This window comes from Cydia fagiglandana, chromosome 24 (genome assembly GCF_963556715.1).
Source record: "Cydia fagiglandana chromosome 24, ilCydFagi1.1, whole genome shotgun sequence".
Classification (NCBI taxonomy): domain Eukaryota; kingdom Metazoa; phylum Arthropoda; class Insecta; order Lepidoptera; family Tortricidae; genus Cydia; species Cydia fagiglandana.
In genome coordinates, this window is record NC_085955.1 from 6,134,152 (window position 1) to 6,161,552 (window position 27,401).

The window sequence follows — 27,401 nt, forward strand, 5'->3', positions numbered from 1 at the left end:
GCAATACAAATATAATAGCAATTACAGGGTTCTATGTTTTGCTTTTATCGAACTAAAATTTGAACATTGTCATAGTGACATAAGTCGAATTTCATTCAACTATCATGACAATGTAACATAGAACCCTGTAATATTGGGCTAGCGATATTGCGACGGTGGGTATGACGAAACTAGTATTTAAATGAAATAAAACAAATTTCTCGAAATAATAATTTCTCTATTCTAATTCAACTCACATACATACTATTTAGCGGCAACACCGCACTCTGTCCGTATAAACAATTTATAGTTAATTGTGGTATACATATCCGAACGCAGAGCATTTTCAATACATATATTTCCTTTTAAAGCTATACTAATTTTGGTGAAATATATAGAAATATATGTAAAGAACCACATGCCTTTGTGAATGTAGAAAAAAAATCAAAACAAAATTCGTTTTTCGACACATCTCTCGACTTCCGTAATAAAAAAAACATAAATGCCAACAAGTTACGCTCTGCAACTCAAATGATTAAGGTGATAATACTGATAATACATTTTAATACGTAGTTATTTATTTAACTATACTGCAAAACGTAATTCAAGACCAAAAAAGTAAGAAATGTTGCCACTTTTTTACTAGCGCGTCTTGTATTTATGTACAAATAAATAAATAAAAGTACTTTTTTAAATAGTAGGAGTAAAATTACTAATGAATAAATTATCTTAGCGTGATTAATTATCAAAAGGAATTTACAATTTTAAAAATATATTATTGCAATGGCAACATTGTCTCACTTTTTTTGGTCTTGAATTACGTTTTGCAGTATAGACACATAAATCACTGGTTTTTGTTGTAACCTTATATTATGGAATTTTAGAACCGATAAATAGCAAATGCTATATAGCCATATAGCAAAAAAAAAACTATCTTCTGCCGATCACGCTAAGTTTTCATGCTATGCGCTGCGTCAGTAAGGCGGCTACGATTCTCCTATTTTAACTGACAAATCCGTGTTAGCATAGTCAGTCTATATTTGAAAGAATAAACAAAGTCATCATCATCATATCATACAGAATATCACATCAATGATCAGAAACGCTGAACGATAACCCCCTCCCGACGAGACATATGTAGAAAAACCGTTAACAGAAATCATCCATACACACATAAAAAATATATTACATTCGTAACACTAGACAATACCAGTCCTCGCACTAAATAACAATTTCTCACTACATGTGAACAAAAATGCATTAAATCAAGCCGTAACAGATTACTTTAGATATGTCACTGTTGAAGAAAATGTTTTCTTTCCTAGTAACACAAGGTCATTAAATCTAAGATTGAATTGATAGGACAATATGTATAACTTATTATATTATGCATTTTCGTTAAGAGTGAAATATCTGCTTTTTTCATTAATCTATGGTTATGGCTCGGAAATTATGCATTTTCGAATCTAAAATACTCTCCAAAGAAAAACTAGACGCTATTTGGATATATTTTATTATATAGAATACAGTAGGAGGCGGAATTCCAATATGCTCCATAACTCTTCAAAGAAAGCGCCCGAAGGCCGCATTCGACTTACACTGGTGACACAAGTCTGCAAGCAAAATATTGATTAAAAATACTTGGAAAAAAAGTTATTATTTTAATTTAAATTATTAAAATATTAAAATATAAAATATTAAAAAAAGTTATATTTATTAACCTACTTAGTCAAAGACCAAGCAAGGGTTTTACTATGCGTAGTTGAGTACTAAGTAGATGTAAACATATACATATACCTAAATAAATACATTATAGTTTATTTTTTTTTTAGCATTAGAAAGCGTTTTTCAATTAAAACACACGTCAAGATCGCGTTATCTTTTTTTAATGCTAAAAAAACAACTCTAGGAATATTATGGTTTCAAATTCAGTTTTTCTAAAGAGAGTATTAAATATTTTGAACTACATTTAGAGTGAAATTATAACATTGTAATTACCTATAAACCTAACAAAATTTGTTTCTAATGACGGGCGAACAAAAAATTCAGTTGCTATAATTTCTTATAGTTATTGAATAATATGTGACAGACCTAGATAAAAGGTTCCAGTTTACAAATTGTAAATAACGTTAATTTCAGAATATGTGACGTCCCAGGATTAAAGGTACCTTATGCCGGTTGGCGCTTACGCTATTATTACGCCGCTCCAATATTATTGCGGCGCTATGCGACGTAAGCGCCAGCCGCCATAAGGTACCTTTTGCCGTGGAACGTCACATATATATTTACGCCACAACCTTAGGGTGGTATTCCATCTGTCCAATTTCTTTGTCCAATGTGTATTTGCGTCTCACATTTTGCTTAGTGAGAGAGTGAGACGCAGTGACATTGGACAGATGGAATACCACCCTTATCAACAACTAACAAAGTGGAAACTTATGTCTGAGAATGCCACAAAACTATAATGAGCTTATATGCAATATTTATAAAACACTTCTGCCACAGTGTAAAAAGTAACAGTGGACCGACGAATTTGATGTTTGCGTAAATGCCGACACCGCACAAGAGCACAGTAGGGTTTTCACAGACTACCCTGTAAGTAGTACCGAGCTACTAACAATGGCGACGTATGCAGCTCGGGTGCGCGCGACTCACCTCTCGCCCCTCGCACCCCGCACGATTGCCCTGTCTATAGTCTGTCCCCCTTATTCATAAACGTTTACTAAAGTTGACAAGCCGATAATAATCGTTTGTCCCTTTCCATCATACATATACGTCAGAAAGGGACAAACGATTATTATCGGCTTGTCAACTTTAGCAAACGTTTATGAATCAGGGGGTGTATCTTTAGTTATTTAAATAAAAGTAAACAAAATCTGCCCTAGAGGCACCGGTCAGTTGAGGGTAGATGAAAACATTATTATGATCAAATAATGTAGGTTGAAGTCAGGTCGTTCAGTGACTGATCCAGGTGGTTTTTTTTGCATTTAGTTGGTTAACCAATAAATGTTATAACTACCCGAAAATGTACATATTATTTGTTTACTTTTATCAGAGATATATATATATCTCTGATAAGTTATATAACTCCGTATAAGATAAATAAAATCTAAGAAAAAAACGTGCCTCGGAAATCAACAAAAAGTCATTCTCGAATAGATGGCGCACACACCTTTGGCCTATTTTTTAACACATATCAGTGAAAGAACATGGGTCAGCATGGAACAATAAAAACTAAAAATTATTTATCCGTAAACATATTTTGATTAATTTATATATCTTCAATTTTATTTTAAATTTTAATCGTGTGTCGATAGATGGCAGTAAATGTACCGTGACTACAAAATTTACTCTGGCAATAGCCCTCTATACTATCTGTTTTCTTTACTTTTATTTAAATGCCTAACCTCGTGCCGCCCAATGTACATTAGGATGTACACTCAGTTTCGATGGAATGTCAACCTTAATTAAAAAGAAAGTAGGTAGCATTTCATTTGTCTCGTAAAATTTTCGAAGAAATGAAAATGAACCCAATTGAAAATACAACAAGATTCTAATTTCCTTGGCTATAATTTTGTATGGTGGGCGGCACGTGGCTAAAGATACAGAGTATAGACGGCTTCGTCGAACGTCTGTATTATTTTATAGAGTGTGATATGGTGGCTATGTTCACAGTAGCAGAGTGTCAACTAACGTCTCATTAGTTCTTCTTCTCTTCTTGTTTCGGGTCCTGCTGTTGCTGGCTCTCTCCCGCGGGCTGCTGGCCCTCGCGTTCCGCTGCCATCTGTGACAACATTGTTTTTTTTATATTTTTCGTATCATACAAACATTAAAATAATTGTTGAAAGCTTGAATCAACGTCTACACCTAACCAGCGGTCCGAAACTCTTCCCTTCGGGCAAACTCGGCTCCGTTCGGCTCCGCATTGCTCCGAGCAATTATTAGGATTGACATAACTTGACGTCCCTTTGCGTCCACGACCACAGATAAGATAATGGCTTTAATTTTGACAACCCTAGACGAAACGGTTAGCGACATGTATTAGAAAGGGACAGCATGATTCGACCCTGAACCACTGTCAAACTTCGGTTCGGTTTCCTTTCTGTACGATTACTTATTCGTTGGCCTAACCACGCGTATACTTCAATCAACCATCAGCACTAACAGCTAAACCCTACGTGCTTAGGGGTCATCCATTAATTACGTCACACACATTTCTAGGTATTTTTGACCCCTCCCCCCCTCCTTGTCACACTTGGTCACATTTGGCAAACCCCTCCCCCCCTAGTGTGACGTCACATTTTTTCTACGAAATCGCCAAATCGAATTAAGTAAGTACCTAATTATTATTAATATTTTAACAAAATATTTTTGACGATATAAATATTAGTAATTTTATAACCCAAAACTGCTTAGGAAAAAAAATTAAACGAATAAAAACGATTATCGTTTTAAAAACTTGTTATTTAAATGTACAGTGAATAAAATAATTTAAATAAATTTTCGGTTACTGATGAAGTTAAAGTGACGTCACAAAGTTTGTGTCTCCCCCCTCCCCCATGGCACAATATGTCACATTTTCTTGACCCCCCTCCCTCCCCCTAAACGTGTGATGTAATTAATGGATAACCCCTTATGGTCGCTTTACGATTTACGGAACACTCCTAACTATACATATGTGGACCTTATTACAAAAGGCATAAGGTCCGATGTACAGTTAACAGTATGGGCGATACTTGAAGTGTAGGAAGCACGAATCGTCCAGTAACCTATGTGAGTGAGACTGGCTGATAAATTGCCTCCGTCAGTATAGCACAACTGCTTGACCGCCGCACCCTCGAGGCGATGCGACGGCTCAAATGTGTGCACAACTTACATTAATAAATCATCAACCCTCTGACGGCCGGGTCGTGAGTTGTGTCCGTCCGTACCTCCAATAACGCTTTGTAAGCTCGTTAACGGACGCTGTTAACGTAACTTTAACTAAGCTTTATAATTGCTAGGTGGTAAATCTAATTTTATAGTATATAATATATAAAATATTACTAGTGACTCTGTGAGCTGTAGACCTCGCGATAAGATTCATAAGTTTAAAAAATTTAAGTATAAAGAAAAAACTATTTAGTTGTGTCATTATCAGTACATATTATCACAGCGAGCTCACAATGGTCTTAAACGATATTGACCCTACTGGCACTTTGTGCCAATTCCCACCATTCAGAACATTTTCCAAAAAAACGATACAAAAAATTATATCTAACTACCGAACTTGCTTCCAAAATTTCATGAGAATCGGTTGAGAATTGCGACCTGTACAGGAGATACAAAAGCATTTTGCCAAAGTTAAAATAGAGACTTTTGCTGACGCTACGGTGGCCTAGTGGCCTTGATTTGCCGCTCGCCGCTTGCGTTCAGTCCGCGGCCGGAGGGTGTGTACAGTGAATGGGGGGCATACAGGGTTCCGCTGCGATTCCTTGGCGATGGGCGAATGAACAGAATTTAGTACCTTCAATAATAATAATACCTTCTTGTAGGCCTGCTCGAAGAGCTTGAGACTGGCCTGCTGCAGGGTGCTGGTGGCGGTGCGGATGGCCTCGGGGTCGGCGCTGTCCTTGTTGGCGAGCAGCTCGCGCAGTTTCGCGATCTCTTCACGGAGCTTGTCGCACTGAAATTATACAAACATTATTACAAGTGTGAACATGTTTGTATGTGTTGATGTTTGGTTGAATATTGTCAGTATTTATTAGGCCGCCGCAGCAGTTTGATTTGTAAAGGCGTGCTCAGTTCGAAGCATACGTGCGGACACTATAGTTCGTAATTTTTTTAGCATTAGAAATAAGGTATACAATCTTGATGTGCCTTTTAATTGAAAAACACATTTTAAAAATAAATTACGGCAAATATGTAACAATTATGAGTCTAATACGATCATTTATATTCTTCTGCATTCATAAGTAATAGTTTTTGATTTTTATAAAGCGTTTTCCAATTAAAAGACATGTCAAGATCGCTTACCTTCTTGCAAGTTCTTTCTAATGCTAAAAAAACGAACTATATGTCTTGGGAGAGGCATGACTTCACAAACCTGCGACGTGATTCGGACTGCGGATATTTCTTTGCAAGGCATACATACATACATACATACATACGTACATACGTACAACACACACACACACACATACGTTAAACTAGGACAAAAACAAATAGAAGCCTCATACATTTAACCAAAAATGGTAATAGAAACATTTGCAATGTGAATGGTTTGAGAATTAATTGCTAAGTTTATTTTAGATATTATAAAGATTGTTTAACAACATTGTGTAGGTGTTGTTTTCCCCACAATGCATACGCACAGTGAGTTTACAAACTCCATATATTCTAGCACACAGCTTTACCGCCAGTACGTACTCGCACAGACGGCTTAGACGTGTGCATTCAGCGATTATGTGTGATCTCTCCTTCTTATTTTACAGCGTTTTAATTTTATCCGTTCGGAACGGAACCCAGGCATTTTATAAATGTCGGCGGCCGATCGTACAATCAGGCAGATCGTGGTGTGTGGCTGGTGCTGAACCCCTAGAGCCTAGCTCCCGCGAACTGGACAGTCTGGATGTCGGCGGAAGTTGGAACGCGTCGCGGGCCGGATGTGGCCCAAGGGCCGGGGTTTGGAGACCGCCATCCTCCAATAGTCAGACAAGAGTGTGTTGTATCCACTGACCTCGTCCTGCGGCAGTTGGCTCTTGTACTCGTCCATCTTCGTCTCTGTGTCGTGGAGTACGCCCTCGGCCTGGTTGGCGACCTCGACGCCCCTTGTCGGCCGCGGCGAGCTGCTCGGCCTTCACCATGTTCTAGTAGTGTATGCACTGACCTCGTCTTGCGGCAGCTGGCTCTTGTACTCGTCCATCTTGGTCTCGTGTGTCGTGGAGTACGCCCTCGGCCTGGTTGGCGACCTCGACGCCCCTTGCCGGCCGCGGCGACTGCTCGGCCTTCACCATGTTCTAGTAGTTTATGTACTGACCTCGTCTTGCGGCAGCTGGCTCTTGTACTCGTCCATCTTGGTCTCTGTGTCGTGGAGCACGCCCTCGGCCTGGTTGGCGACCTCGACGCCCCTTGTCGGCCGCGGCGACTGCTCGGCCTTCACCATGTTCTAGTAGTTTATGTACTGACCTCGTCTTGCGGCAGCTGGCTCTTGTACTCGTCCATCTTGGTCTCTGTGTCGTGGAGTACGCCCTCGGCCTGGTTGGCGACCTCGACGCCCCTTGCCGGCCGCGGCGAGCTGCTCGGGCCTTCGCCATGTTCTAGTAGTGTATGCACTGACCTCGTCTTGCGGCAGCTGGCTCTTGTACTCGTCCATCTTGGTCTCGTGTGTCGTGGAGTACGCCCTCGGCCTGGTTGGCGACCTCGACGCCCCTTGCCGGCCGCGGCGACTGCTCGGCCTTCACCATGTTCTAGTAGTTTATGTACTGACCTCGTCTTGCGGCAGCTGGCTCTTGTACTCGTCCATCTTGGTCTCTGTGTCGTGGAGCACGCCCTCGGCCTGGTTGGCGACCTCGACGCCCCTTGCCGGCCGCGGCGACTGCTCGGCCTTCACCATGTTCTAGTAGTTTATGTACTGACCTCGTCTTGCGGCAGCTGGCTCTTGTACTCGTCCATCTTGGTCTCTGTGTCGTGGAGTACGCCCTCGGCCTGGTTGGCGACCTCGACGCCCCTTGCCGGCCGCGGCGAGCTGCTCGAGCCTTCACCATGTTCTAGTAGTGTATGCACTGACCTCGTCTTGCGGCAGCTGGCTCTTGTACTCGTCCATCTTGGTCTCTGTGTCGTGGAGTACGCCCTCGGCCTGGTTGGCGACCTCGACGCCCCTTGTCGGCCGCGGCGAGCTGCTCGGGCCTTCACCATGTTCTAGTAGTGTATGCACTGACCTCGTCTTGCGGCAGCTGGCTCTTGTACTCGTCCATCTTGGTCTCGTGTGTCATGGAGTACGCCCTCGGCCTGGTTGGCGACCTCGACGCCCCTTGCCGGCCGCGGCGACTGCTCGGCCTTCACCATGTTCTAGTAGTTTATGTACTGACCTCGTCTTGAGGCAGCTGGCTCTTGTACTCGTCCATCTTGGTCTCTGTGTCGTGGAGTACGCCCTCGGCCTGGTTGGCGACCTCGACGCGCTCGCGCCGGGTCTTGTCGGCCGCCTTCACCATGTTCTAGTAGTGTATGCACTGACCTCGTCTTGCGGCAGCTGGCTCTTGTACTCGTCCATCTTGGTCTCGTGTGTCATGGAGTACGCCCTCGGCCTGGTTGGCGACCTCGACGCCCCTTGCCGGCCGCGGCGACTGCTCGGCCTTCACCATGTTCTAGTAGTTTATGTACTGACCTCGTCTTGAGGCAGCTGGCTCTTGTACTCGTCCATCTTGGTCTCTGTGTCGTGGAGTACGCCCTCGGCCTGGTTGGCGACCTCGACGCGCTCGCGCCGGGTCTTGTCGGCCGCCTTCACCATGTTCTAGTAGTGTATGCACTGACCTCGTCTTGCGGCAGCTGGCTCTTGTACTCGTCCATCTTGGTCTCTGTGTCGTGGAGTACGCCCTCGGCCTGGTTGGCGACCTCGACGCGCTCGCGCCGGGTCTTGTCGGCCGCCTTCACCATGTTCTAGTAGTGTATGTACTGACCTCGTCTTGCGGCAGCTGGCTCTTGTACTCGTCCATCTTGGTCTCTGTGTCGTGGAGCACGCCCTCGGCCTGGTTGGCGACCTCGACGCCCCTTGTCGGCCGCGGCGAGCTGCTCGGGCCTTCACTATGTTCTAGAAGTGTATGCACTGACCTCGTCTTGCGGCAGCTGGCTCTTGTACTCGTCCATCTTGGTCTCTGTGTCGTGGAGTACGCCCTCGGCCTGGTTGGCGACCTCGACGCCCCTTGTCGGCCGCGGCGAGCTGCTCGGGCCTTCACCATGTTCTAGTAGTGTATGCACTGACCTCGTCTTGCGGCAGCTGGCTCTTGTACTCGTCCATCTTCGTCTCTGTGTCGTGAAGGACGCCCTCGGCCTGGTTGGCGACCTCGACGCGCTCGCGCCGGGTCTTGTCGGCCGCGGCGAACTGCTCGGCCGCCTTCACCATGTTTTCGATCTCGTCCTTCGATAGACCGCCCGATGACTGGATTACGACTGTTGGATAAATATATGTTCAAATATGCGTCACATTTGATGCAAAACTAAATTATCGTAATCATCGCATATGCGTTAGAATCTGTATGTCTGTTAACTCTTCACGCTTAAACCATTGAATCAATTGATATTAAACTAGCTTTTGCCTGCAACTTCGTCTGCGTGAAATCAGTAACAGCATATAGCGTCTGGATAAAGTCTAAACTCTAATGGCAATAATTCAAATTGTTCAAATTCTATTAATTGCTTAGGCATATCAGCTAACAGGCAATTCATTAACTCTCTCAATCTCTCTTCCTCTCTCTCCACCCCCCTTTTCTCTTTCTTTAACCCTTTGAACGCCAGGCGGCGAAGGAATATGCCGTGCCCCGGACGCCAACCGATCGCGATTATTTAAGCGAAATTGAACATTACGGAGTTCCGCATAAGTTCCTATTGCATTGGCGAAGCTGACGGCTGTAGCCGTCGTTGGCGCCCTTGGCAAGACTTTCCGATGACGTCCACAGCCGACTGTGGCGGTCAATGGATTAAGGATGATTTCCGACATAAAAACTATCCTACATGCCTCTACATGCCACTGGCCTCAGGACTCAAACTTATCTCTGTGCCAAATTTCAACTAAATTGGTTCAGTAGTTTAAGCGTAAAGAGGTAACAGACAGACACACTTTCGCAATTATAATATTAGTATGGATTAAATATGGAGATAGTTTGAGGCCCGGGGAAGGACATAGGGTAGTTTTTATCAATTGTCATTATTCTACGCAGACGAAGCCGCGGGCAAAACCTAGTCAAGATATAAAACGAAAGTTTTTTGTTATGAATAATTTTACGGTTTAGACTCACTCGTTTATGTCACTCGCGCGACATTAAAACAAGTGAGTCTAAACCGTAAAATTATTCAATGTTAGTATGTCTCACAATAGTTTAAATTCGGTTTTTAGAGTTTGTATTGGGGAGAATAATCCAGAAGAACACAAGCTCAACCGGTGAATATATCCCAAGTTGCTCTAGCACCAGTCTTGGACAACCTAGACTGTCAGATGGGGCAGCCATTGGTTTGCTCGGTGCAACTGTTCATTTATAATTTTGTAGTCGTAGTCAAAGATATGTTTACATTTTTCGCCGTATTTCAAAAAGAGTAAGGTGCATAAGTGTAAACATATATTTTACTTCAACTGTACATGATTTCACAACTTCATTTGGCCATCTGGAATCAAGCATGGCATATGAAAGTATTTTCAGTTCTCCTCTGTCTGAAGAGCATTTTGCCTTATCACATTCACTGCCCCCAACGCACATGTGTGTTCACCGCCATACAAATTTGTTCCTAGGCCACGCCCCCTGGCAGTGAATGCGTTAACAAATCTCTTGCATTGGTTGCCACATGACGCGTGGTCTGCTATAAAAATGTACGCTATATTAGGTCTAGAGTCAGTGTCTGGATTGTGTGACGTTCTAGTTTTCGTTGTTGTGTTTGTTTCGGAGTTCTAGTTGTTGATGAGTCTTTGGATCAAATGTCGATAAATAAGTTTTTGTCAAAAATTTAACTTTTGGTACAAGCTTTTATCGCTGACTGTACTTTTCTTTCCACAGGCAATTAATACTCATCGAGACAATTCTAAAAACCCCAAACACAATTAGGTTTCGTTGTTTTATCACAGAGTTCCTATGGCCACCTCTGGTCTCCATCATCAGATCAGCTCGATGACACGATAGTATTGCATTGCATTGTCACCGGACTTACGTATCAAAATTTCAGTTCAATCGGAAACCGGGAAGTGGATCAAATTTAACTTGCAAGATTTGATTACAGACAACGGTCAGGTGAAACTAAATAAAAGCTTGTAATAACTACACGACAGCAGTGCGCTCTGCGTAGTATAGCGGTTGATGACGCTATGACTATTGACCAATGTTTTAACGTAGACCGTTGCATCTCTAGCGGAGACTGTCTAGTGTTTAACAGGTAAAGGCTATAGTGCACTCACTCTGCTGCTCCTTGCCGGTGCCCTTGTCCCGGGCGGAGACGTGCACGATGCCGTTGGCGTCGATGTCGAAGGTGACCTCGACCTGCGGCACGCCGCGCGGCGCCGGCGGGATGCCCACCAGCGAGAACTGCCCCAGCAGCTTGTTGTCCGCTGCCATCTCGCGCTCGCCCTGGTGGACCTTGATCTCCACCTGGGTTTGGCCGTCGGCCGCTGTAAGAACGGATACATTTTATTAGGATTTATTCAATAATAATGAATAAGAATTTTTTTTAATTTAGGCATACTACAATGCTTATGAATGTCAAAAACTACCACCGGTTGAAGATACACCACAATCTCAAGATACCGGCACAAGGAACTCCCTAACTATACTATTAAAGCTTACAAGGTTGACTTATAGTATATTTCAAACTGAAAATATGTCAATTCAATACAATTTTGCGACCGCATTGGCGTCGCACTCGTCTGTATGACACACGGACTGCTACTACCTACTACGCAGGCTACATTATGTGTACCTATTGTGTAACATATCAACAGAATGTCAGCCTATGTTTCAAGACTCACCAGTAGAGAACACTTGAGTCATCTTAGTAGAGATGGTGGTATTCCTAGTGATAAGCTTAGTGAATACTCCTCCCAGCGTCTCAATACCCAGCGACAGCGGGGTGACATCCAACAACAGGATGTCGGTCGCATCACCGGCTAAGATACCACCCTAGATAGGTATTTAGACACTCACTGGTAGAGAACACTTGACTCTTCTTAGTAGGAATGGTGGTATTCCTGGTGATAAGCTTGGTGAACACTCCTCCCAGCGTCTCGATGCCGAGCGACAGCGGGGTGACATCCAACAACAGGATGTTGGTCGCATCACCGGCTAAGATACCACCTTAGATAGGTATTTAGACACTCACCGGTAGAGAACACTTGACTCTTCTTAGTAGGGATGGTGGTATTCCTAGTGATAAGCTTGGTGAACACTCCTCCCAGCGTCTCAATACCGAGCGACAGCGCAGTAACAACCAGTAGAAGGACCCTAGATAGGTATCTAGACACTCACCAGTAGAGAACACTTGACTCTTCTTAGTAGGGATGGTGGTATTCCTAGTGATAAGCTTGGTGAACACTCCTCCCAGCGTCTCGATGCCGAGCGACAGCGCAGTAACAACCAGTAGAAGGACCCTAGATAGGTATCTAGACACTCACCAGTAGAGAACACTTGACTCTTCTTAGTAGGGATGGTGGTATTCCTAGTGATAAGCTTGGTGAACACTCCTCCCAGCGTCTCGATGCCGAGCGACAGTGGGGTGACATCGAGCAGCAGGATGTCGGTGACGTCACCGGCGAGGACTCCGCCCTGCACGGCGGCGCCCACGGCGACGGCCTCGTCCGGGTTCACGGCCTTGGACGGCGCGCGCCCGAAGATCTCTTGGACTGTTGATTGGACCTGACAGTAAAAAAAAACACCTGTTAAAACTGTAACTAAACAAAAAACTCATACTGGAATCAGTTATGGATCGCTGCCATATAAGATCCAAAATTTTTTTATTAAGCTATGAGCTTCATCACATATGATCTTCGAGTAATTCTAAGCATTTCTAGCCTGGGAGGCAATAAGAAGCGTGCGTCTAGTCGGGGAGGGGGGGGTCAAAGATGGCCGCCACCCGTCATCATTCAAAAAAATCTGTTCTGGTCCTGGTGACTACTAGGGCAAGTTTGGTATCATTTTCGCATAAATCGAAGACGTAGAATTCATTGCTGATATTTGTTTTTTTTCAGTTTCATAGTAATTTTGCAAGAAAAACGTAAAAAGATGAAAATTTTGGATGGAGATTTTTGCTTTGAGAGCTAATAACTTTTGTATAGTGGCCAAAAATATCATACATAAAATACTATAATAAAGCGCAATTTATGCAAATTCTAAACATATGCACGTTTAGTAATATCCTACTGCAAAAAGATGGTGAAAAAAATATAAATGACCGCAGCGCGGGTAATAAATTTTTAATAATATTTTTTTGGGTCAACTTCATAACTGATTCCGCTATCATAGTTTCACATTCACACCAAAAAAAATGGGCTTATTAATCATCCTACTAGGCACCCGTATTTTCTCGGAAACGTTCATATTTGTCATGCTACTTCATTCAACCTGAGTACTTTTTGTACCGAGACTGACTGAAATAGCAAGACACGTTCGTGCGTTTCCGTAAAAATACGATGGAAAATAATTATGCACTACATCTGTATTGCCGATTGATTCAATTTCATCTAAAGTGTCATTCTATGGAACTTGCTAACTATGTAAACAAAAGTCACGAGTAAATCCATCATTCTTCGACAAATTTCAATATGGCGGTTTGTTTACATAGTTACCAAGTTCCATAGAAAGACACTTTAGAAGACCAATTTCGTTTGCATGTTTGTCCTTAGTACCTTTGGCATTCTGGTCATGCCTCCGACGAGCAGCACCTCTCCGATATCAGAGCGCTGGACCTCAGCATCTTGGAGCGCCTTCTGGCACGGCGCGATCGTTCGCTTGATCAGGTCTCCCACTAGAGATTCCAACTTTGAACGGGACATCTGAAAGAAAAAGTTATAGGTATTTGTACGGTAAATTTTAGAAATTCTATTCGTCTTAGACTAAGAAATGCTCAGTGGCGTAAACTGATGCAAAATATTGTAGCCGCAAATTTGCCAGCTGAGTAGATGGCGCCAACCACTAATATTCGATCCAATTACGATAGAAGTTTTGTCATAAAACATAGCACCGTACAGACACATATACATCAGCTGTCTAATTGTTGCTTTACAAGGGCCCGTACCTTAGAGCATTTAATAACCGGAGTCGCCTTTAAGAGCTTACCCCTCAGCCGAAAACCTTGCACATTTGAGCAAACTTTTGTGGACTGATGTTTATCTGACATGGCTATTTGTACGTTACGTATGTACAAATAGCCATACATTTGACGTGCCCCTCCCCCGCAAAAATCGGCAGACTGTTTTGTACAGAAAATGACAGCCAAGGCATCTCCAGTTACTAAATGCTCTAAAGATCGGTTTTCCTAGGATAGCGGTGCCGTCATTTAGCGGCCGTCTCCATACTAAATAATACGGCTAAATATGGATGTCGTAATATTTGTATGGAGACGGCCGCTATATGACGGCACCGCTATCCTAGGAAACTAGAGCATAAGGCCCGTACAGACGGACTGCAACCCGACTTTGCAATTCCCATACAAATTGCAGTCGGGTTGCAGTTCGTATGTATAGGCCCTTCGTATTTTTTGTCTATATGTACCTACAGCTAAAATGAAATTTGTTACGAATATCTTTTGATCCACTTAAATATAAGTACTTGAGTGGATGGTTTCGTTCCGTATTTGTTATAGCACTGTTACATAACAATCAAACGTATGGTGACAGCTTGAGAGCCTAAAACACAGTGCATTGTTGTATGATGGACTTATAGCACAGAATAATAATACTACTACCGTACAGAAAGGACACTTCCTATAAAACCGAAGTTTGACAGCGATTAAGGAACGAATCATGCAGGTCATGCTATCCCTTGTGAAATGAAAAAACCGGGCAAGTGCGAGTCGAACTCGCGCACGAAGTGTTCCGTACCATAATGCAAAAAAAGGCAAAAAAAACGGTCACCCATCCAAGTACTGACCCCTCCCGACGTTGCTTAACTTTGGTCAAAAATCACGTTTGTTGTATGGGAGCCCCATTTAAATCTTTATTTTATTCAGTTTTTAGTATTTGTTGTTATAGCGGCAACAGAAATACATCATCTGTGAAAATTTCAACTGTCTATCTATCACGGTTCGTGAGATACAGCCTGGTGACAGACGGACGGACGGACAGCAGAATCTTAGTAATAGGGTCCCGTTTTACCCTTTGGGTACGGAACCCTAAAAAGGGAAAATATATTAACAATTAAGAATAAGTGTACCTATTGATGTACTGTATGGATGGTTGCAAAAAACTCACCTTGAGGTTCATGTGCTTGGGGCCGGACGCGTCCATCGTGAGGTACGGCAGGTTGATGTCGGTCTGCAGGGAGCCCGAGAGCTCGATCTTGGCCTTCTCGGCCGCCTCCTTTAGCCGCTGCATGGCCATCGCGTCGTTGCGGAGGTTGATGCCTTGCTGTAAATATAGATTAATGGTGAAAGTTTAATAATGAATATAATTATCATGGTATTCCACCATCCTTATTTCTTTGGGTGTATTGCGTCTCTTCTTTGGCTTAATGAGAGAGTGAGACAATGATATTGATTACAAAATCAATAGAGGAGAGGACAAAAATCTACGTAAATGTTACCTTTTGCGAAAGAGTGATTTTCATTTAGCGTTAGAGGCATTTAAAATATCTGACGAAACTTAACTAGTGAAGTATAGGTAAATGTGCTCTCCAACGTAACAATGATTCGGCATTTATATTCTCTTTAAAAGTTCAAGTTTAAAGATTCTAAGTCACTTAAGTGACGTTTTTCCCTTCCATAATATATTACTCTTCGAAGGCCGCAAAAACATCTGACAAGATCTTATTTCTAGATCCATAAGAGCGTGTCGCATATTTTTGCGGCCTTGGAAGAGTAATATTAATACATCGGGGTTTTCGGTGCGGGAATGTTTTGCACTAGCCAAATAACAGGTAAAACTGTAAAAAACTGATACTAATTTAACATTTCTAAGCACATTTGGACCTCACTACCTACGTTTCATTCATAGTTTGGTAATTATTTCACAATAAAGAAAGTTGTAAATACACGAAATCATTCCTGCACCGAAAACCCCGATGTATGGTAATAGTGCAGGTGACTGTATGCGTTCTCGAACACTACCGTGTCTCTCGCAATAATGATTAGTTCAGTACTTACGTCGCGTTTGAACTCGTCGACAAGGAAGTTGACGATGACGTTGTCGAAGTCCTCCCCGCCGAGCAGCGTGTCCCCGTTGGTGGACTTCACCTCGAACACTCCCTTCTGGATCTCCAGCACGGAGATGTCGAACGTGCCGCCGCCCAAGTCGTATACGGCGATACTGGGGACGGAAATATACTTATTAATATTCCAATATTTGTTAGTTCTTGACTTCTTACTGATGTTTATCGTTAGTGTTGGGTGACCCAAACCTACGCCACAGTACAAGAACAGTAGTGAATCTTCATAGAAATGTGCCGCTGCCGGCTTGAATGTGTGCGAGAGCGCCGGGCGCCGTGTACGCACGCGCTGCCACGCACACATTAGCATAAAATACGGGGGAATACGGTGGCGGCAGTGTGGGCTGTACCGCGACTTTGATCGCGTGCATTCGAGTACGCTCGCATTTGTTTGCTCTCGGTAGGCCTCAGTACAGCTCGCCGCGGTCGTATTGTATTGTAGGAACAATTGCATCAAAAGTCAGAAACGCACATGTGACACCCTTAATTTAGGAACATCCATTGCCTACGAATACCGCTTAGCGCTACTTGTTAGTCTCCATAGGCTACGGTGGCTAAAATCGAGAAAAAAAACTCTTTAAAAATTGAATTTAGCGCTGCACAAGTACCAGGGCCTCATGAGTTACGAGAAGGTGTCACTGACCAACCCGCCGTGGGGCGCGGGGCGCGGCGGCCGGGTCGCGTATCAGTATGAAGGTACAAAGTGACAACCTGACAACCCTAAGCGCCAACGCAAGAGTAGGCAAATAACTTGCCGAGCGGCCTTAGATTCACTACTGTTCTTAGTGTACTGTGCCTACGCCTACAACGACAGCGCAAGACCTCCCCCAGCCGCTTAAATCATCGCGCGGCGCGGCGTAATCCACCAAGTAGCATGCATGATTGCATGCTCAAACTACATAGTTTTATTTTTTGAAAAACTATTGATAGATCTAACTTTATGAGTGGTTTAATTAATGGCAATTGAAATTCAAAGATTTCTGGAAATACCCCTTATTTCTCTCACCGGACATACTTACATTTTGTCATCAGTCTTGTCCATGCCGTAGGCCAGCGCCGCGGCCGTGGGCTCGTTGATCACTCGCAGCACGTTCAGGCCGGAGATCTGGCCGGCGTCCTTAGTGGCCTGCCGCTGCGAGTCGTTGAGGTAGGCGGGCACGGTGATGACGGCGTTCCTGACGCTCGTGTTGAGGTACGCCTCAGCCTTCATCTACAAGATGGATTCACTTACATTTTGTCGTCAGTCTTGTCCATGCCGTAGGCCAGCGCCGCGGCCGTGGGCTCGTTGATCACTCGCAGCACGTTCAGGCCGGAGATCTGGCCGGCGTCCTTAGTGGCCTGCCGCTGCGAGTCGTTGAAGTAGGCGGGCACGGTGATGACGGCGTTCCTGACGGTCGTGTTGAGGTACGCTTCGGCTGTTTCCTTCATTTTCACCAGCACGAACGCGCCGATCTGGCTCGGAGAGTACACTTTGCCGTCGGTTCCTGCGAATATACACATATTTCATTACAACGACATATTTCATTAAAATCATACATATAATACCGGAAACCGCCACTACCACCACCGCGTACCGGAAGGCGTAGCGTGGGAAGGCCCCAGATGGACCGACGATCTGGTTAAGTCGTGGGAAACCGTTGGTTGAGGGCAGCAGATGACCGTTCGTTGTGGAGATCCTTGGGGAAGACCTATGTCCAGCAATGAACGTCTTTCAGCTGAGATGATGATGATGATTAGTTGATTACATATAATATCTCGAATATCACTAAAAATACCTGAAAACCTGAAAAACACTTATGAAGCTCGGAATCATCAAAGCATCTTCCAGTAAGACTTTTAGATAGCGTAGGTGTTGCCACTATTGGCTACCATCTAGCATTTAAAAATATGACAGACAAAAGAGCTAGAAATCTTACCTTGGACCCACGCATCTCCATTAGAGGCCTTCACAACCTTGTAGGAAAGATTCTTCATATCCTTCTGAACCTCTGGGTCTTCAAAGCGTCTTCCAATGAGACGTTTGGTAGCATAGAAGGTATTGCCGCTGTTGGTGACTGCCTGACGTTTGGCGGGCATGCCGACCAGACGCTCCCCCTCTTTGGTGAAGGCGACGTGGGAGGGGGTGGTGCGGGAGCCTTCGCTGTTTTCGACCACCTGTGGAGAGTTGTAATTGGTTGTTTAATCTTGGAACTTGATTTTACAATCTACAATCAATCTCGCAAGTTAAATTTGATCCACTTCCCGGTTTCCGATTGAGCTGAAATTTTGCATACATACGTAAGTCGAATGACAATGCAATATTATGGTGTCACCGAGCTGATCTGATGATGGAGACCAGAGGTGGCCATAGGAACTCTGTGATAAAACAACGAAACCTAATTGTGTTTGGGGTTTTTAGAATTGTCTCGATGAGTATTATTAATTGCCTGTGGAAAGAAAAGTACAGTCAGCGATAAAAGCTTGTACCAAAAATGAAATTTTTGCCTTAAACTTGTTAAATAGAAGCCCCGATACTCTTATGAGGGCTATCATTTATTAATTATAAGCTTGCTAGAGGCCCGATGCATACTTTGACTGGATTTATGAAATTATGTGTAAGGTGGGCAATTGGGCATGTAGGGTGGGGGTTGACAGTGCATGTCTGACTATTTCCATCCCCATAGAAAAATATGACAAGGTTCCAAAATTACTTTCTATGTTTACCACTACATTTTTGCAAATAAATATCTTTATCTTTTCGTCTTTAAAGAATTATCTACTCAAAGGTTAACTGGAAGAAATCCCTTTGTACTTCTTATTCTTACTAAATGTATGTTATTTTTAATATGTCTTTTTTTACAATAAAGAGTTTACTACTACTACTAATTTCTTTCGTAATTTTTTCGATAGCACATTAGTAGTCACACTAATCACACACCGGTCAGCCATGGATCGGCTCAGAAAAATATGGAGAAACAGAAACATCACAAAGGCCACTAAAATACGACTTGTCAGGGCATTAGTGTTTCCCATATTTCTTTATGGTGCTGAGACGTGGACTCTAAGGGAAAGCGAGAAAAAGAAGATCGACGCTCTAGAAATGTGGTGCTGGAGAAAAATGCTTGGCGTAACCTGGACACAGTTCCGAACCAACGTGTCAATTCTCCAGGAACTTGGTATTAAACAACGTCTTTCTTCCATCGTCCAGTGTCGTATTCTCACTTTCTTTGGACATATTACGCGTCGAGATGATACATCTGTGGAACGACTTGTAGTGCAGGGAAAAGTCGAAGGCACAAGGCGCGGTAGGTCACCAATGCGTTGGTCAGACCTAGTCAAAAGTGCATTCAATGAACCACTCCATGAATGTACAAGAAGGGCTACAGTACGGGAGGAATGGCGACGGATTGTGAAGCTTGCCACCGGCCCTGACATGACGACCACGACCACTCTGACAAGAGTGTGACGACAAAGAAGAAGTCACACTAATCACATCCAAGTCCAAAGTTTTTTTTTTACAACTCTACAGATAACAATAGCGTAGTGACCTAAATCCATCAGTCACGCTCGGTGTTTTATCGGTCGATGCTAACAATTATCTCTATCTTACGTAAGAGATAGCCATCTGATAGGTACAAATATACGGCATCTAATACGGAATATTACGCAAAACTCTGTGTAGGGGGCGCCTCTACCACTATCCATCACAATCTGGGGGTCTGCCGCGAAACAAGTAAATCGAAATTTCGTTATATAACCTCTTTATCACTCTTGCATATTCGAGCGATAAAGAGGCAGATAACTAAATTTCGATTTTTTGAGTCTTTGCGGAAAGCCATATTGGTAAGGGACAACATTCAACCGCTCTCGGAATAGCAAATATTGTTTGTGTTAATGAGCATGTGCAATTTTTTAATTCACGAACTAGGCCAAGCAATAAGAAGGTATAGAGGGAAATGCTAGGAACACAATTTTTGACTCCGTAACTTTGTTTGGACTAGTTACGAGGTGAACATATCAAAAGTCCCCGGCCGTAGCCCCGGTGCTGGGGGGTAGAGGGGGGTAAGAAGGTCGAATTTTTCGGTTTTTCAATGATATCTTGGAAACTTTGCGTCTTAGCGACATGACTACTAAGACAAACCGAAAGCTGATAAAATTAGTTACAATTTTTATCCAGTCAAGTATTTCGATATCTTGAATAGTTTTTGAGATACCCACTCTTGAAAGTTTATTTAGGATAGGTCTTCAACAATGATATTGAGGTTTCTAATATCATTTACTTCTCAAGTGAATAGTTTGCGCGAGACACACTTCCAAAGTGGTAAAATGTGTGTCCCCCCCCCCCCCTTGTAACTCCTAAAATAAGAGAATGATAAAACTAAAAAAAATATATGATGTACATAACCATCTTTTATACGTCATAACCGTATAACCGTAAACCGCAATTTTATTATGTTACTTGCTGTTACGGAACCCTTCATGGGCGAGTCCGACTCGCACTTGGCCGCTTTTTTTAATATTGATTGTAGCGAAAAACAGTAGCACTTATTTTAAAGAAATCTGAAACAGATTATTTACGTAAAAGGTTATTTTTTGCTGTGGGCTACCGATTACGAGTTATTTACGAAAAACTAAAAAAAAAAAACGATTGTAGAACAAATTATAAGTAACTTTCCCACATTCATAGTATTTTGTATTGAGATCACTCTGACCCACGCTTATTATTATTTTTTATCTCCCATTTATCAACAGTTTTGTATAATAAACTATATAATTATTTTCTTAAACGTAATAAGACTAATAAGTGTAGCTTTACAACTGTATTTTTAAAAAAATTGGTAGTTATGAAAAAATCACAAATACGTTATTTAGTCTTTTCTACTTTACGCTTTTTTTTTGTTAGAAAGTGCATTGTTTTAGTTCCAAAACTAGATTTCTCATCCTTAATTTAAAATGATATATCACATGCCCTAATAGGTATAGTTTTAGTGAAATGTTGCTGCAAGTGGAGCGCGGTCGAACTTCCCCCCCACTAAATGAGACGTGGCTCTCGATGTCTACCGGTCCAAGACCAACTAACAATCAACTGTGCCAAGTTTCAGCGCATAGCCTCAAAGTGCAAGGTCCCCATACAACGGTGTGCAGTGTCAAACCAGCTATGATGGGACAGAATAACAACAAGAAATAGTTGATTGACCAACATAATCAAATCAGCCAGCGTCTCAAGTCGGACACTGGCCCCTAAAAATTGCGATATAATTTGTCGTAAATTGACATTATAAAATATACATTGTGTTACTGAGACTAGTAGAATCTCCGTCGACACGTCGTTCGCTAGTTTGCGGACGGCACAGCGCCATCTCTCGGTGTGTCTTTGTAATTATTTCTGTACAAGCAGAGATATAACTCCGTATAAGATAAATAAAGTCTAAGAAAAAAACGTGCCTCGGATATCAAGAATAAGTCATTCTCGAATAGATGGCGCCATTATAATTTATACCTTTGGCCTATTCTCGGCTAGATGGCGTTGGCGACACCGTTTGATATTTAACAATTTTAAGTTTTTTAACACATATCAGTGAAAGAACATGGGTCAGTATGGAACAATAAAAATTAAAAATCATTTATCCGTAAACATATTTTGATTAATTTATACATTTTCAATTTTATTTTAAGTTTTAATCGTGTGTCGATAGATGGCAGTAAATGTACCGTGACTACAGAATTGACAATGACAGGACCCCTCTATACTATCTATTATTTTTGGTACAAGTAAAGAGGGAATATTACGCAAAACTCTGCGTAGAGGGCGTCTCAAGCGCTATCACAGGGCCTACCGCGACAATCGAAAGTTCGGTTTCTGCCTCTCTATCACTCTTGCCCATTCGATCGATAGAGAGGCAGATAACAAAATCCACTTCCGAACGAGAAAGTCAAATGGCGGTCTATCAGTTTTATGTTCTGCCGAAAGATGGCAGTAAATCTACAGTGGCTACATAATTTACTTGGACAATCCGCATCTATGCACTATTCTCTTTGCTGATACATACGTGGGCCATACTGAAAATTTCTGGATTCTGATATATGAGACGACTTATTTTTTCTAAGTGGCCAGTTCCTGGAATTTTCCGTATGACCTAAGTATACTTAGTACAAAATCAAATCAACCAGCGTCTCAAATCGGACACTGGTCCCTAAAAATTTAATTTTTTGTAATTTATTTTTTAACCATGTAAAAGTAACTTAAATTGTGTTACTGATACTGAGTAGAATCCACGTCGACACATCGTTCGCTAGTTTACGGACGGTACAGCGCCATCTCTCGGCGTCTTTAAAACTCTCTCTAGGCTACATTCCTACTAGTCAAATCAGCTTCTTTTTTAGAACCGTCAAAACGATTTGCTAATATGGAATTTATATGAAAACAAATGTAGTGACGTCACGGTAAACTCACCTACTTTTTATATTTCAATCCGATTTATTAAATACAAATTGTGATTAAAAATAGCTGCTATCTATGATTTTCTAATAATTATCTGGTGCTTTGTTTCGTGCACGGTTTGACATAATTTATTTTAAGTACTGGAAACATATGGTTTATGGTTTAAGAATTTATTTCTCCAAAAGAATTATAATTCACTTACATCAGAGAAATACAAACAAACATTATGTACATTATTTACAAAGTGCACGAATAACATAAAATATAATCTAAAACTAAACAAAGCAGCTTATTTATTTTAAAAGTGGGTATTATACAGTGCGAATCGGCAACTAGTAACAGTAGAGTCCCTATTATATTGTTCACTAGCGCCCCGGCCCGGCTTCGCACGGGTGAACAAATTATACAAACCTTCCTCAAGAATCACTCTATTGATAGGTGAAAACCGCATCAAATCGTCGGGGTCTGGACATCGGATGATGGCAGCATGACGTAGAAGGGAACGGGGTCAATCGAAGCATGATTTTTGTATGATTTTAAGGGTAGGGGTAGGGGATACATTTTTTGTCATTTTCAATAAAGAAGGAAGTTTGAGATAATTTTGCTAATTAACAGTTGCCTAACTTGTAGAAAAAAAACTTTGAGATACATTTCTACAAGTATTACATGTGTTGACATGTTTTAAATACACCATATTTTTTTTTAAATTTTCAATGAATATTTAATACCTTTAAAATTATATTTAATGTTACGTAATCGTTATTACACGCCGCGCGCGTTTCTCGAAAATGAGGCGCGGAGTTGAATAAAAAGTATAAATAATGGAGATACAGTTCTGCTAGTATAAAATGTTTGATTGGAAATATCCTCCTCTTTTATAATATTATGTAATACTTTTTGAGATATTGGGGAAATAAAAAATAACTTCCTTTTCCTCCCTTTTTTTGTTTATAACTTTTGATATTTTTTGTGTGCTAATACACGTTTCGAATACATTTTTCTAGACATCATGACGAATCTAATGAGGTATCACACGTATTTTTAGGAGTAGTATCTTTAATTTTTAGCGTTTTTAGGATCTCAAACAGACTATATGTGTCACCTGCTACCCTGCACTAGCTTACCGTATCGTAATGTCTCTAACACGACACAAGTGCTTTTTTGGGCAATAGACTATAGACTTTTGAGGAGTATCAATAATGTATGCCCTTATATGTTCGTTCATGACTATGTAAATGACAGATAAAAGTACACGAGTAGAAAAAAAATGTAACACGGTATCTAGGAAAGCCTGCAACCACAGGGATAAAATTATTATTTTCTTAAGAAAAAGAAAATAATGTGAATGTAACAAAAAATGTAGCACGGTATCTAGGAAAGCCTGCGACCACAGGGCCGCGGCTAGCTGGTTCCGCGCGTTACTCTCGCACCGCTGCAAGAGCGTATCGCGCACATTGCGCGGACGCTGATCGTCGGTGCGAAATAAATGGAAAAAGACGCCGCCGGGGATCGAACTCGGGTTGATAGAGCACGGAAGTTTTACCGCCATGGTTTACAATGAGCCATGGAGTATGACTGTGGGTCTGACGAAATTTGTCATGGTATTAGATTGCGTGCACGACAGTGGTGCCGCCTTAATTTAAAATTGTTTGACAGTTTAAATGTGTCTAAAGTAGGGATGTTGCGGATGCAGATTTTTTGACATCCGCGAATGCGGATGTCAAGATTAGGCATTTTTTATTTGAAAAAAAATCAAAACGTTTAGTATTTGAGCAAGAATATAGGTGCGTTTTATTTAATAAACAGTAACTTGGCCGACTTTTCGGGATCTAGATTCTAGACGATCTCGCCTTACGCCGCCGGCGCCGCCGCTAATACATTCGTGTCCAACTTGGTCGACATCCGCATCGTGCGGATGCTCCGCATCGATTTTATGCGGATGCAGATGCAGATGCGGATGTTCCGCGGATGCGGATGCGAATATTCGCAACATCCCTGATCAAAAGGCCTGTGCACACGGGATGTGTGTGCGTAGACGTGCGCGTTGTAGTATGCAGATCCTTATGAGAGACGGCAGACCGCTTGCGTGACGTGAGGCTCCAACATGTGCACGTCACGCACACGCAGCCGGTGTGCTCTGGCCTTAATTGTCTACTTGAAGCAGCGTTTTGGTTATGCGCATGTCAAGGGTTGGCGGTCTAGTATTATTAGTGTGTGGCGTTGGTCTAAAATAAAAGAGAGCTTACCTTGGGGGTCTTGCCTTCCATGACAGCCACGCATGAGTTGGTGGTACCCAGATCAATGCCGATGACGGCGCCGCGGACGCCATCCGATCTGTAGATAACATTGTTGTTTGTAGACAATATTTATTTACCAAAATTTGACCTGCCTGTTGCTATCTCTATTGCACGCGCATTATTATATTGCTGTTCCGCCCAGGATGCCGTTGTCAATGTCACTGTGCGAGCGTGACCGCAATATAATTATGCGCCTGCAATAGAGATAGCCACAGATGGGTATTGTAAAATCCATGTGGAAAGCATCTCTTTAGTTTGTGATTGACAGGTGATAGTTATACCTACATTTGATTTTGACCACAAAGTCAACTATTTATTATTAGTGGTCTTGACTGAAAAAGTTTCATACATGTGGATTCATATGAGCTAACATAACACTCTTGTGAGCTAAACAGAACATTTTGTTTTTGATAAATCAAAGTATACTTATTAGGCACAAAACTAAGGCACTATAGGGACCGTGCGCGTTGGAGGGTCTGCCATCTTGTGGCCTGAATTGGAAACATATGTGCACATGTACATTGCCAAAGCAACCGTTCTCGTCGGGAAGCATAAACAACACATTTACGCCTCACGCCAAAAATCTGATGGCTCCTATGCTGCCCCCTATAGTTCATGCACGGGGCCTATAAGGGCAAGTTGACAATGACAGTGTGGTCTTGTTGTCTGATAGCGTAGCCGCAATCCAAGAGAAAGTGCCTTCAACACCAGACTTTAGTGTCACACCTCCGCAATAGCTGCACGCAATGATGCGGCAGGCGGAAAGGGTGCTATAACATGTTTGCCATGATGTTGCTGAGATTGTTGGTGCAAATTATTATTGTTTAGGAACCTACAAAGTATCATCAGTGGTGTAGGAAATAAGGTTGTATTTCTTTTAAACGCATCGCTTGAAATGATGGCACTATACCTTTGGCCTATCCTCAAGTAGACGGCAATACTTTTTGACATTTAACAAATTTGACACATATCAGTGAAACGATAAGGATCAAAGTCAAATGGAGTACTAAAAGTTTTCACCATTTGTGTCAAAACATGGCAGTTAATCTACTGACTACATAATTAACTTTGACCATATTCCTCTAGTCTAAATTCTCTTTGGCTGTACTAAAAACGTGTAATGTTATTAAAATGTAAGGTATAAGCTATCTATATCCATAGCATAAGCATAACCAACAAACCCAATTTATTTTACAATGAATTGCAACATTAATAACGGAGTTCTTCAATATACAACATTAGTCAAGCATGATTGCATGAGCGAGATATTGATGATACACACTAGTAATAGTAATAGATACACACTACTTAGTACTTATAGTTACACGTTTATTATGTTGCCAATTTTCTAATTATGTTGGGAGATACTCTTGACTTTGGGCAAACTAGGCTCCGTTGGGAGCATTGCTCCAAGCAATTAATAGGATTGAACTTGACGCCCTTATGCGTGCACAACCACAGATAAGATAATTACTTGAATTTTGACAACCCTAAATACTCAAAAGGGATAGAGCCATAAGTTAGATAGGAATATCATGATTCGACCCTGAATTGCTGTCAAACTTCGATTTTGTAGGAAGTGTCCTATCTGTATGGTAGTACTATTACTTATTCTGTGGTGATAATGGGAATAGACCATACATAACTATTACTAGAACTGAAGCAAGTATCTACCACGCTGACTTAAAAACCTGGCAATAGTTCAAGTACTTTCTTATGCTCATTTCACAAAAACATGACGCAATTCACGAAATCAATCGCAATAGGTGACTTATGTTCGGTTTATGGCTAGTATGCAAAGGTCGACCCAAAATGTTAGGTTATGATGAAACTATTACGATTCAGATAAGATTTATGGACTTACTTGTTTCTGTACTGTACATGTCTCTGATAAATAGGCACTGTAGGGGCTGCGGTCTGAAATAACGGAAAATAAGGTAAATTATAAAGTGAAATCGTAGTTTAAACACACTCCATGTGCCTCCCGCGGACCGGTCAAAATACTATGGAAATTAACAAAGAGGTATAGAGAAGTTAAGACAAATATTCTAGGGATTATTAAATTGACATTTTAAGAGTTATGACAAGCGACTTTCTTTCGTTTTGGAAATAAAAATGGTCACTTACACTTTTGAGGATTGTGCTGAAATTTCTCTGTGTGTAGAAGTCCGTTCCAATGCCAGAACACTCCAAAGCCTTTCGGCCGACCACCCGCGTAGCGCACAACATTTTTAGTAATTTATTAGCAACTATTCAATTTATTTCTGGTTTTAATTCACTTCAGACAGAACATGTGGGTGACGCAACTTCATGAAAGAACCTTTTTAATTTTTTCTGGCATCGAATATTCTTGCCACACGTAAAATGGCGCGTGCTGTAGAATATTCTCGTTTAAAAATCTAATGAGGCTAGTTCTCTTTGACCATAGATTTGAATTTAAATGCTTGGTATTGGTCAAAAGGACTTACCTTGAGAATAGAGGGCCAATGAAACGACAAAACCAGTTTTCAACGAGAAGTGTAATAGACAACTTACTCATTATTACATAATGGCCATAGACATAATATATACATAGACGGTGTCTCAGCGAGCTGTCACTGTTGCCACTTTTGT

General features: G+C 42.0%; 1 protein-coding gene across 1 annotated transcript; it reads right to left on the minus strand.

The window, feature by feature from the left end:
- Positions 1-1,475: 1,475 nt before the first annotated feature.
- Positions 1,476-27,144, minus strand: LOC134676202 (heat shock 70 kDa protein cognate 5). The gene is made up of 14 exons (XM_063534531.1): positions 26,916-27,144; positions 26,653-26,705; positions 24,738-24,825; positions 17,987-18,224; positions 17,302-17,554; positions 16,009-16,171; positions 15,119-15,274; positions 13,556-13,702; positions 12,326-12,566; positions 11,117-11,326; positions 8,939-9,126; positions 5,504-5,644; positions 3,674-3,763; positions 1,476-1,592 (listed from the first exon to the last, which is right to left on the minus strand). Exons 1-13 carry the CDS (start codon positions 27,015-27,017, stop codon positions 3,680-3,682), a joined length of 2,064 nt encoding a protein of 687 aa, XP_063390601.1. The 5' UTR covers positions 27,018-27,144; the 3' UTR covers positions 1,476-1,592; positions 3,674-3,679.
- Between the last annotated feature and the right edge of the window lie 257 nt (positions 27,145-27,401).

Coding starts and splice junctions, on each gene's coding strand:
- LOC134676202 (XM_063534531.1), bottom strand. CDS start 27,017: ATGTTGTGCGCTACGCGGGTGGTCGGCCGAAAGGCTTTGGAGTGTTCT. Junction 16,172..17,301: donor GACAAGACTGACGACAAAAT/GTAAGTGAATCC, acceptor TTCCGTCCCCAG/TATCGCCGTATACGACTTGG. Junction 5,645..8,938: donor GCCAGCTGCCGCAAGACGAG/GTCAGTGCATAC, acceptor GTATAATTTCAG/TGCGACAAGCTCCGTGAAGA.